General features: G+C 35.3%; 1 protein-coding gene across 1 annotated transcript in view; it reads right to left on the reverse strand.

The window, feature by feature from the left end:
- Positions 1–12,824, reverse strand: part of SMCHD1 (structural maintenance of chromosomes flexible hinge domain containing 1) — a 143,987-nt gene that overhangs the window by 124,825 nt on the left and 6,338 nt on the right. The window contains exons 2-5 of the mRNA XM_019665107.1: positions 9,775–9,850; positions 8,957–9,118; positions 3,282–3,364; positions 2,474–2,604 (exon numbers count right to left, since the gene is read on the reverse strand). Of these exons, the coding sequence (XP_019520652.1) occupies positions 2,474–2,604; positions 3,282–3,364; positions 8,957–9,118; positions 9,775–9,850 (452 nt within the window). The remainder of the gene's footprint in view (positions 1–2,473; positions 2,605–3,281; positions 3,365–8,956; positions 9,119–9,774; positions 9,851–12,824) is intronic.

A 12,824-nucleotide genomic window follows, 5' to 3' on the forward strand; every position in this document is an offset into this window, starting at 1 on the left:
CAACTTTTCTGTATGTTTGAAAATGTTCATAAAATGTTGAGGAAACCAATAATGCTCGAGAAACACTGAGATTCAGGTTGTGGACTATTCTATGACTAGCCTGAACTCTAGAATAAAAATGACAATTTCATGAAAGACGCAAGTGTGGAGCATTATAGAATAAAGGAAACCAGAGAGACATGAGAAAGGGGGGGGGGAATCAAAATATGGACATTGTATTAGCTATTTTGAATCAATGATAAATTTATTGGATGTGATAATGGTATTATGGTTATTTATGAGAACTTCCCTATGAAGGAGATACTGCAACTTACTTTCAAATTATTTAGGAAAAGAAAGTGTAAGAGTGTGTTTATTTTTGTGTATAGATAGATAGCTATAACCAATAAAAACTAAATTGTAAGCAGTAATTGATAATTTTTTCTGTAGGAGTAGAAGCTAGGGGAGTGGGGGAGTACATCTTATGCTAAAAGAAACTGGGAGTGGATCAAGGGACTATTACTGGACTCAAGAGCAGTATGAGTACATAACAGTAACAACTGATTGTTCACTGACAGAATACCTATGAAGCTAGGACCAAAACCAGCAACAAGATTTCTACCAAAAATTAAACAAAACATTCCTTAAAATTTGGATTCAGTTTAAAAGTTTGTATTGTGCTGGGCCGTCCGAGTGACGCATTGGTTAAGAGTTGACTTGGAAGCACCAGCTCTGAGAGCAGGGCCGCCGGTTCGATTCCCACATGGGCCAGTGACGCTGTGCCCTCTACAGCTAAGATGGTGAACAACAGCTCGACCTGGGGAGCTGGGCTACCCGGTGAGTCGCCGGCAACGGCATAGGCTGCAGTAGGCTGCCGTAAGCTACTGTTAGTGGCCGGCAGCCAGCGTGAGTAGCCGTGAGCGGCCATCCAATGGCCGGCGACCAATATGCCTCAGCAGGGAAGAGCGCAATGATCACAATAATAACATGGGCCAGTGAAGCGATGTCCTCCACAACTAGACTGAAGAACAGGAGGACAGCAACTTAGCTGTTCCCCTACCCCGATTCCCCAGCACTGTTCTCCTCCCCCAATTCCCCAATAAAAATCTTAAAAAAAAAAAATTTGTATTGTGCTAAAATTTAGGGAAAAATAAATGTCCCATGAATCAAGTTAAAATTTAACTTTCATAGACTCTGCTTCTTTCTACTCTTCTACTTTATTTAACTAACATTTTTTCTAACCTTTTAAACCAACCTACCATCTGTTCTCCTTTCCCTTCTACCTAATATAGCTTTCTCTATGGCTATTTTATAAATCCTTGAAGTGGGATTACTCATGAAAACAGTGAAAAAGAATGGTCGTAGAAAAGTCTGAGGCCAAGAATGAGTAGTAATAACCAAAATGATAGCTTATATTTATTGACTGCTTACCATATGCCAGGCTCTATCCTAAGGATCTTACATATACTCACTCACTTGGTTTTCACAAAACCTTATGAGGTATTATCCCCATTTTACAGATATGAAAACTGAGACAAAGTAAAGTACCTTAACCAATGTCATACAACTAATAAGGCTAGAATTCAAACCAGGCCAAGTGATTTCAGAGCCCTTGTTCTTCACAATTTGCCTTGCACAAATTTGATGAAAATTCTGAGGGTGCTGAAATTTCAGAAATGAGAAGGCAATTGTGCTAACTACATTAATTTTTAACATATTATTGAGATTGATTCTTAAATTTGGGTAACTTTCCTTGACATAGCTAGGGCAAAACAGGATATGCACAAATACTAACTACTTAATAAGAATGCCAATAGACTTTTCTCAAGTATGTTTCCTAAAGTATACAACAGAGCTTAAAATATCAACATTTGTGGGTCACGCACTTACTAGAATTTAACTATATTCCAAGGACCTAAACCTTTATATCCCTGACAGCTTCTAGTATATTTTGCTTCCTCTAATACATTTTCATTAAGGATATTTTCTATAAGCACATTCTAATACAAAACTCCTGACTAGATTCTATTCCCTAACAGCTATGAATGTTTTATAACACAGAGACCTGAAAGTAGAGCAATAGTGAGCTCAACAGAACTATGTGTGGTTCATCAGACATTTTCAAAGTGGTAACAGGTGATTTCTAAAGCCTATTTTAAAGCCATTCTACTGCTCTAAAAGCCACACAGCTTTCATAAAACTTAATAAGGAAAGGGGGAAAAGCTCCAAAGTATTCAACATATCAACATAACTCCTACATACCTCAGGGAATGTAAAAAACTTGTTCAACAGAAGGACGCAATATGATTTATGTAGTTTTAACTATTTCTAAACTAAGTATTGATCATAAAAATTCTATAATATAAAAATCTAAATAAATATACTGATAACATCAAAACCTCCAATGTATCATGTATAACTAAAAAAATACATGAATTCTTACCCTCATTAAAACACCCAGCTGCCCATAAAAAAGTGAGTAAGGTTTTCTAACCTTTCAAAGTCACCTTGCCTTGTAAATTTTGACAACCTATACACGGCCCAGTTGTTAAGCTGTTTAGAGGTCATTCCTCTTCCATTATCTATCACTGCAACGGCAGGTTTTCCTTGTGTTTCATCAAAATGCTATGAAATAAAATAAGTTCAAAAAGACAGAAAAAGCAAAATCAATATAAAAACATGAAAAGTACAGAAAAAGTGATTCAGTGGGCTCACTTATACATTGCTGATGGAAGTGTAAATTAATATAACTACCTAAAAGGCATTTCAACTGTATGAGTCAAAAAGCCTTCGAATTCTTCATGTCCTTTAACCCAGAAATTTCATTTCACAAAATTTGGCTTAAGGAATTCATCAGAAATGTGTAGCAAGACCTATACAGATGTTCATCATGCCATCATTGCTTACAATGGCAAAAATATAGGAAAAAAATCTAAATGCTCAACAATAATAGGCTGATTATTATATTTATATTATAATTTACATTATAATATACTTTATATTATAGCCAATAAACCAAACTGCAGCAATGGTACATTACACTGTGGAATATTCATGATATTCATGAAATGGCAATGTTTAAGAGATCACAAAAAACAAAATGTACACTATGATCACACATATATTGCATATATCTATGCACAGAAAAAAAGGCACGTAAAAAAATTTTAACAATGGATGAAAAGATATCAGATAATTATTTCTACTTTTAGTTTATCTTTATTTTCTAATTTTTCTCCAATGAGCTTATACTATTTCTATAAAAGGAAAAGTTAAATTGCTTTATAGTATTATTTTCTTACCAATTTGATCTGTATTCTTCTAATTCCAGTGTTACGAGAAGTAGCAGACAATGAATTGTCAATTAATTCTGCAAGAGCAAATGCTGGAAGAGAATGAGTAAAGATTACTGCTTAAATTTTTCCTACCAAATACTTCATATAAAAGTTCAAAGTAGGGCCGACTGAGTGGCGCAATGGTTAAGAACTGGCTTGGGACGCCAGACGGCCCCGGTTCGGATTCCACATATAAGGGCCAGTGACACTGCCCTCTACAGCTAAGATGCTGAACAACAGCTCAACCTGGAGCTGGGCTGCTGTGAGTTGCTGATGAAGGCGTAGGCTGCAGCCCCTGCTGTAGTGGGTTGCCATGGGCTACCGTGTGTAGCCAGCAGCCAGCGTGAGCGGCTGTCCAGAAGCCGGCGACTGATCTGCCTCACCCGGGAAGAGCACAATCCTCCACAACTAGACTGAAGACCAAAACGACAGCAACTTGTCTGTTCCCCTTCCCCAATTCCCCAGTGCTGTTCCCATCCCAACTCCCCAATAAAAAATCTTAAAAAAAAAAAGTTCAAAGTAGAAGACACTCTGAAGTACCTTAAGTCATCACTTTTATTTCCCATAGAACTAGAATTAAAGTATTATCCTAATCCTAATAATGCAATACATAATTAAAGGCATCATCACCAATCACCATCGGCGTATAAAAACTGTCATCAACCAATATTTGTGTAGCATTATACACAATGAGTCAGCCAGCCATGATTCCTGACTTCGAGGAGTTTATAATCTAAAGACAAATATACAGACAAAGGAAACAGAAGACCATAATCATAAAATCAAATAGTACTATGGTAGGCAATTACATCATTCAGATGTCAAAAATAAGCACAAATACAGATATGAAGCCAATATAAAGCAACTATAAAAGTATCTATTAAGAGCTAACTTAGATATAGAAATCTTTTAACAGCAACTTGCCAAGTGACAGAACGTCATGACACAGAACTGCTATTGATTTTCTACTACACAACCAACTTGCTGTTCCATTTATCACTGGTTCTGCATTGTTCCTAATATTTTCCTTTCTTCAAGGTCACTACTCAAACTATTTGCCACTTTTATTCCCTTAATTAAAAAAGGGAACATACCAAATTTATGTCTCTTACTTCCACTGAAGCTTACCCCAACTAAAGCTATAATTAATCCACAGAGTAGCACTCCAGCAAGCACTTCCATACTCTGAACACTTACAGGATGGCTATGTTTATAAACTAATAGCTAGAAATCAGACATGTATAAAGACCTGGCAAAGGGTAGTAATTCTAAAAAGTGGAGAAGGGACACTGAGGAAATGGGAGGAAAAAAAAGAGAAATTTGGAAGAAATTAGTAAATTTTAGTATCTGATTAAGAGAAAGAAAAAGAAATCCGAAAGTCTTAAGTCTTTGCTCCAAAAGACTGGATAAATGGTCAAATTTCCCATAAAGGGAAAATTTAGAGGGGAGGAGAGAAAAACTCAGTTTTAGATGCTATGCCCTATCACTATATCAAGTTCAGTGAGTAGATGTTCCATAGGGAGTTGGAACAGATATGCTTAACTGAGAGAATCAAGACAGGCAGGAATAAAGACTTTTGCTTCAATGACAGAATAGTTAAGACTTGAATCAGTTCACTAAGAGAAAAGTATAAAAAGAAAAGATCAGCATGATTTAAAGAAATGTCCATCATACCGTCAAGAATAATCAGAAGTAACACCAATGGCAAAGGAAAGAGAGGCAGGGAAATACCCAGGAATACAGTAAAACCATGGATTGAGAGCAACTGGTTTGTGAGTGTTCTGCAAGACAAGCAAACATTGCTAATACATTTTAACGTGGTAAACGAGCGATGTCTTGCAATACAAGTAATTTGTTTCCGGAACGAATTATGCTCACAAACCAAGGTATTACTGTATAAGTCACAAAAATCAAAAGCAACAGTTTAAATAGTCAATGCTCCTGCTTGTTCATATAATGATGGTAGCAATGAAAACTGATACAACCAATCTGGAAGATAATTAATCTATATTAAAAATCTTATAAATAAATATTACCTACTGACTTCATGATTGTACATTTAGAAATTTATCCCCAGAAAAAGAATGCACTCAATATGCAAATATTTAAAAACCTACTATTTGCCAGGCATTGTTCCATGAACTGAACACAACAAAATCTTGTCCTTGTGGAGTTAACATTCTAGTGGCAAAAGATGGGAAATCAAATATAATCATAATAAATAAGTAAATTCTTTAGCATCTTTGAAGGTGGTATATGCCATGGAGAAAAGAAAGGACAGAGAAAAGAGATCAAAAACAGTATAAAGGCCTAGAGGGAACACAGTCACATTTTTAAATAGGGTGATCAAGGTAAGCTTTGTTGAGAAGGTAACAGATAAATAACACTTGAATGAGATAAGGGAATGAGACAGGGACTGAAAGAGCATTCCAGGCAGATTGCACTAAATTAAGAATAAAGCCGGTACTGAAGTGCATAAACAAGGAGAAGAGTTGTGGAAACAAAGTCAGAGAGGTATAAAGCAGAATTGAGAAGGGCATGTATGTAAATTGTAAAGATTGTGGCCTATACTCTTAGTGAAATAGGAGCCATGAGTGTTTTCAGTAAAAGTACAACACAATCTTACTTCTCAACTCTTATGTGGAAAGGCACGAAAAGACAGATATGAATTAAGAGGCCTACATAATCTACTTGATACGATGGTGCCTCAGAACTGGTGTTAGCAATAGAAGTGGTGAGAAATGATCATTTCTAGATAAAGACAGAAGATAGTGTCAACAGGATTTTCTGACAGATTAAATGAAATATACAAGACACAGAAGAATCAATTTGATTTTTGGCTTAAGAAACTGGAAGGACAAGGCAATGATCAATTTGGATGGGAAAACGATGTGTAGTATAGGATTCAGTGAACAGATGGGGCTCCCATCTTAGATATTCTAGTAGAGATGCCACATGGACAGTTGGATAGACAAAAACTTAAATTCAGGAGAAAAGTCTGGCATTATTTTCAATATTTAACTAAAAATTACCATTTCTCATCAACTCCATTTGAGTCACTACCATAAAGATGGTATTTGGAGCCATGAGTTTGGATGGGATTAACAAGTGAGGAAGTAAGAAAAGATAAGGGACCAAGGATTAAGCCCTGAGGCATTGCAACATTAAGAAGGTAGGGAGGGGCCGGCCGAGTGGCATGTTGATTAAGTTGATTAACTGGCTTGGGACGCCAGAGGGCCCCGGTTCGGATCCCACATATGAGGGCCAATGACACTACCCTCTGCAGCTAAGATGGTGAACGGCAGCTCGACCTGGGGCTGGGCTGCCATGGGTTGCCAGCGTCAGTGTAGTCTGCAGACCCCTGCTGCAGTGGGCTGCCATAAGCTACCGTGTGTGGCCGGCAGCCAGCGTGAGCAGCCAGCAGCCACTGTGAGCGGCCGTTCAGAAGCCGGCGACTGATCTGCCTTGACCGGGAAGAGCGCAATGATGGTGCCAGCTTGGGCCAGTGAAGCAACATCCTCCACAACTAGACTGAAGAACAAAACAACAGCAAGTTGTCTGTTCCCCTTCTCCCAATTCCCCAATAAAAATCTTAAAAAAAAAAGAAGGTAGGGCGATATGTCAATTACATCTCAATAAATTTTTTTAAAAGGTAGAGAAAGGAAAGACAGAAGGCAGCCAGTGCTAGAAAGAAAATAAAGAGAATATGGTCTCTTAAAACCCAAGTGAAGATTATATCAAGGAGCAAGAAGTGATCAACTGTGTCAAATAATGTCTTGAGTAAAATGTAAACTGAAAATTGATCACTGGATTTAGTAACTGGTAACCTTAAAAGGTTAAGTACAGGAGAGGGAATAGGAGAGAATGGAGGAGAAGCACTGCTGACTATGAACACAGTCAATTCTTTCAAGGAGTTTTGCTGTACACAGGAGCAAAAATCAGGGCAGCAGCCGATGGAAGAAGTAAGATTATGTTTTTAAGAGTGGAGAAATAAGAGCTTTTTTTGTATGAAAAGAACAATGTCAGAGGTAATAAATATGCTTGTTATGAGTTCAAGCTCTAAAGTCACTCTGCTAGGGTTCAAATCCTAGCTCTAACACTTACTAGTAGGGTGACCTTTGACAAGTTACCTAAAATCTCTTAGCCTCAGTTTCTTCTGCAAAATAAGGTCATTACCTAACATTAGCTACCACATAAGATCAAGGGTTAAATGAGAAAATGCTCATAAAGCACTTGACACAGTGCCTGGCACTGTAGCTGATAGCAGTAATAGTATTAGTAGCACTTAAGGTAAGGATGTGCACAAAAATTTAGTCACAAGAATATTCAGTCATTTGTAAAAATAAAAAAACTGAAATAACCTAAATGTCTAATAACACTATTCAATGTATTGTTATCTGAATAGTGTTTAACCTTAAAAATATATACTGACATATGTATGAAAGATTTCATTTTATTTTAAACAAAAAAGTAGGTTTAAGTAGTATGCATCATATAAAAAAAAACTACTAAAATAGAAAAAAAAAAGATATCCGCAAACAATATGAAAAGGTCTGAAATGATTAACACCAAAGTGTCATTGGTGGTTATACCAGGATGGTAGAGATATGGATATTCTTAATGTTCTTTTTGCTTACCTACCGTTTTCTAATTTCCTACAAACTATAATGCACATACAATAAAAAATATATTTTTAATAAGAAAGTTTATAATAAACATCTAAGTACTATTAAACACTTTGGCATGGTCCAGACAGAGAAGACTCTGCAAATCAACTGATTTGTAAAGATCACTAGCAAACAATCCAAACGTAGGACAAAAACTGGCAAGTAGTAAAAATGAAGATAATAATAAAGAAATGGAGATCAGATCACAGACCACTTACAGTTCAGCCATACAGATATGCAAGGTAAAACAATTATTTTCTCAATTGGGAGAGGTCTGTAGGAGGCCAGGAAGAATAAATCCAGAAAGGAGAGTATACATGAGGTAGAAAAATGTGTAGATACAAGATCTCTTATGAATTGAGGGAATGAGTTCTAATACGAAGTTAGTTTTAAAGGAGAGGTATCTTTACTCTGAAGTAAGATGGTTTAGGTAGAAAAAGAATTACAAGGGCCAGCCGAGTGGCTCAGTTGGTTAACAGTTTGCTTAAGAGCATGAGCGCTGAGCAACAGGGTCGCTGGTTTGATGCCCACATGGGCCAGTGAGCTGTGCCCGAGCTGAGCTGCCGCTGAGCTGCAAACAGGTGGCAGGATGGCTCAGCTGGTGAGAGCACATGCTCCTAATGACAAGATTGCCTGTTCAATGGTGGGCTACACCCAACCGCGGCTGGGACTGAACTTGGCACCTTGAGCTGAGCTGCCGCCTGGATGGCTCAGTGGATAGAGTGTGCTCTCTTAACAGCAAGGTTGCCGTTTTAACTCCCACATAAAAAAATAAAAAATAAAAACTAATAAAAAAATTTTTTTTTTAAAGAATTATATTGTGATGAAGAGGTTGAAGCAAGAAAGCTCACAATGACTTATCAGTCTTCTAATAAAGTAGAATGAGAGAATTTTTTAAAGTGAAGGAATGGTACATGTGATAGGGATAATGGAGAGTTAACAGTTTATCAAAATTAGTATAAATGGTATACTTACGCAAAGGATTTTGTCCTTCACTTGCATAATATTCATACATGCCACTTTTAACCAGTGTATCATAGTGAGGTAGGAATTCAATTCGTTCTTTTGTAGCTGTTAATAGTAACTGATCGACTGACTGTAGCAGGTATAGAGTAACTCCATCTGTAACAGTTTCATCTGTAATCAAAAGGTCATATCTTAAGTGCATCAGAAACACAATGAATTTATAATTTTCAATATGCAAATTTTATCTATGAAATATCTTTAAAGATGGTACAGGCAAACCTCAAACAATGGCTCAATCTATAAAGTCAGTTGTGTTTTGTTAAGAATATCAGTTGAACAGGCCCAAATACTTCCACTTATCTGAAACCCTCAATTCTTAGTAAGTTAAATTAGCACAGGAAATCAGATGAGGAACTACATTAGAGTGGTATCAAAAGGAATGAAGAAGAATGGTTAAATTCAAAAGGAGTCAGGTATGAAAAACTGGCAGGTCTTAGGATCTAATTAAGTGAAAAAATGCAATGGAAGAATCCAAGTTAGTTAGGAAAATTAGCTTCTTGAGGGCTTACATGAAGACCTGTGGCTGGTTGCTGGACCTAGCCACAGGTCTTCTGTAGCCATAAATGGTATCAACTATTTTGTTATAATCTTGCTTGAAAAATATGACCTCTGCACAAACTGTGAACATATAGTTTCCTCCCCCATACCAACAAAGTAACCAAAATCATCAATAGTTTTTAGATGGTTATCTATGTAATCAAATAGTTATTGTCCTATGATGTACTAGAACATATTAAATATAAAAGCACGAACTTAATATTGCTTACCAAAGTTATCACAGGTAATTTCTTTCCTGCTTGTTGTTGTAATAACAAATTTCTCTTCAGGTGAAATGCCAAGCGTCTATCCAAAATAACAGGAATAAAATCAATTATTACACAAAGGAAACAAATGCCCCAATCAAGTTTTCAAGAATATGAAAATACTGGTAGTATATTATAAACTTGTAATAATTACTGTTTATTTATCTAAGAAATATCTTGGTATTTTTAAATTTTGCCTTTTTATAATTAAGCACAAATCTATAAATTACTTATTTGCTTAACAAGTTTGTTTTTTCTGCTATGATATGCCACTTAGGACCACAAATAGGTGACACATTTTATAAAGGTTTGAACATCAGCAGGGCCCTTCCAGAGAAATGGTCTTATTTCATGTCAATATAGAAGTAAATTTATTTGCAGCCAAGTATTAATAACACATTTTCATAGAGATTAATTATTTAAATATGTAAAAAAAGTACTAGAAGAAAATAAAGGTTAATATTTTATAATACTAAAGTAAAAATAATCATGCTATGCAGGATATCTATATTAAAGAATCTTTAATATAAACCCTTCCAAAAGAATAACTTTTAAAAATAAAGGCAAATTATAAATTATGGGGTTGCAAAAATGCATCCTTAGGAGAAAAAAAGCCTTCATAAATCAAGTTGAAGATCAACAAAGAGAAAGAACAAAGAGACATGAACAATCAAAAAGAGAAAAATACAAATAAATGACCAATGAACACATGAAAAATTGAAATTTCACAACTAACCAAAAAATTAGAATTAGAAAAATGAGTTAATGTTTTCATTAAAATTTTACATATATTTATAACACACAGGTTCTTTCTAAAATTAAACAACATAACGTAAAGAGAAAAGGCTGACTTCTGCTTCACGTAATGATGGACTGGTTAATCTAGACAACCTTACCACCGAAAAAAACTAAAAAAATCTATACTAATGATACGCAAGTCTTCAACAGTAATACCCCTACTGGTCACTACTGAAACTAAGGCACCAACTCCTTACTCTGAATACTGAGAAATTGAAGGAAAAGAATAAAGCCTTTATCCTGCTTTCTGATACCAACTGTATTTCAGGGTAACCAAATAGCTCCAGCTGATGAAGCAAATTTGTTCTTTAAAGAATGCCAGCTAATACAGGAAGAACGGCAATCAGAACATCACCATCAAAGGATGAACCACTAGATCATAACTATTATGGAGGGATCCAGCTGAAACTACCTGAATCTCACTAATTTAATCTTAGCATTGCTCAGAGTGGGTGAAATATCCATACATTAGGTGCCCTCTGATGTGATGTAATATGAAGTACCAGAACCACCCACCTATGAAGAACTCTTTGCTTCCCCACCCCAAAGAAGTTGAACCTAAATCTTGATTACAAGTCTTTAAAAATAACTTTTAGTATACAGGATATATGGAGCTAGAACAAGTTACATTACACCATAAAGAGCACAGACAAATCCAGAAAGTAGAATATTAAAGAAAAACCTACTTGATTTCTTTAACAGATCAACGTCAGGGAAAACTAAAAAGAGACTGGGGGAAAGAGGTTTTGCTCAAATGATCTAAATGTTAAAAGAATTAAACATAAAAAACCAAGTTCAGTAGGACCCTTTTGGGATCCTGATTTAAACAAATCAACTATAACAAGACATTTTTGAGACAAAGAAATCCAAATATGGACTGAGCTATTAGGTAATATTAAAATGTTATTTTGATGATGTGATAATAGAAATGCATGCTGAAGTATATAGGGGTGAAGTGAACAAAGACCTGGAATATAAAAGACGAAAATGATGCTAGTGTTGTAAATACTTGGTAACTATCGAATCTGGGTGATGAGTATATTTGGGTTCATTATACTATTATCTCTATATATGTTTGAAGCTTTTTATAAGAAAAATTTCTAATTTAAAATATACAATAATAGACTACTGGAAAAGAACAGAGGACCTTAAAACAGACCCACACATACATACATGGGAAGCTTGGCAAGTAGGAGAGGTGACATTACAAATTGGTGAGGAAAGAATATAGTGTTCAATGAATGATACTGAGACAACTGGTTAACTTCATAGAAATAGATAAAATAAAATCTCCATCTCACAAAAATAAATCTCAAGAGAATTAAAGCAGCTGCATATTAATCCAAAATTATTGAGGTAAAATAGGAGAATAATTTTTAGAGGATAGAGAAAAGGATTTCTGAAAATATACAAAAAGTACAAGCACTAAAGGAAAAAACTAGAAAACAAGAAAATATGCTCATCCTCACTAGTTAACAAAGATATTAAAACAACTCGATTACCATTCTCATGAGGCTGTCAAAACTTTTAAGACCTGATAATATAAAGTATAGGCCGCCATATAGGGAAATTGGACCTTACACATTGCTGATAGGGCTGAAAATTAGTATAGCCATATCAAAAAGCAATTTGGTATATTTCAGTAAAATTAAAGATATTGATATCCAAGAATTCCACTCTAGAGAAATGAAGCCATGAACATAAACCGATGGGGGAAAGATTCTATTTGTTTAACAGAAATAAAAACTGTCTTTACAGATCTTTACTAGGTTTTTGTGTAATCTCTATTTTTTAGTTCATTACTATTTTATTCCACAATGCCCCAACTGACCATATGCTTTTGCATCCTGTAGAACAAAATCTGTTCTTACAGTTACTGGAAAACTGTGACCAATTAAATTTTTAATTTTATTTTAATTTAAATGTCTAAAGTATATCTGAAATTTATATCTAATTATTCCATACAATCTCTCCATGATTCTATTATTCAATTATAACAAATAAACTGTCTTTCTGTATGCTTTACCTATAATTCTATATAAAAATTATTTCTTGAATAAATTGTTATAGGTGATATTTGACAAAGTAAATATTTTTACATTATGCTTTTTTTTTTTAAAGATTTTTATTGGGGGGGGCCGGCCGAGTGGCGCGATGGTTAAGAACTCGCTTGGGATGCCAGAGGGCCCCGGTTCGGATCCCACATATGAGGGCCA

The sequence above is a fragment of the Hipposideros armiger genome, unplaced genomic scaffold, assembly GCF_001890085.2.
Source record: "Hipposideros armiger isolate ML-2016 unplaced genomic scaffold, ASM189008v1 scaffold_433, whole genome shotgun sequence".
Taxonomy (NCBI): Eukaryota; Metazoa; Chordata; class Mammalia; order Chiroptera; family Hipposideridae; genus Hipposideros; species Hipposideros armiger.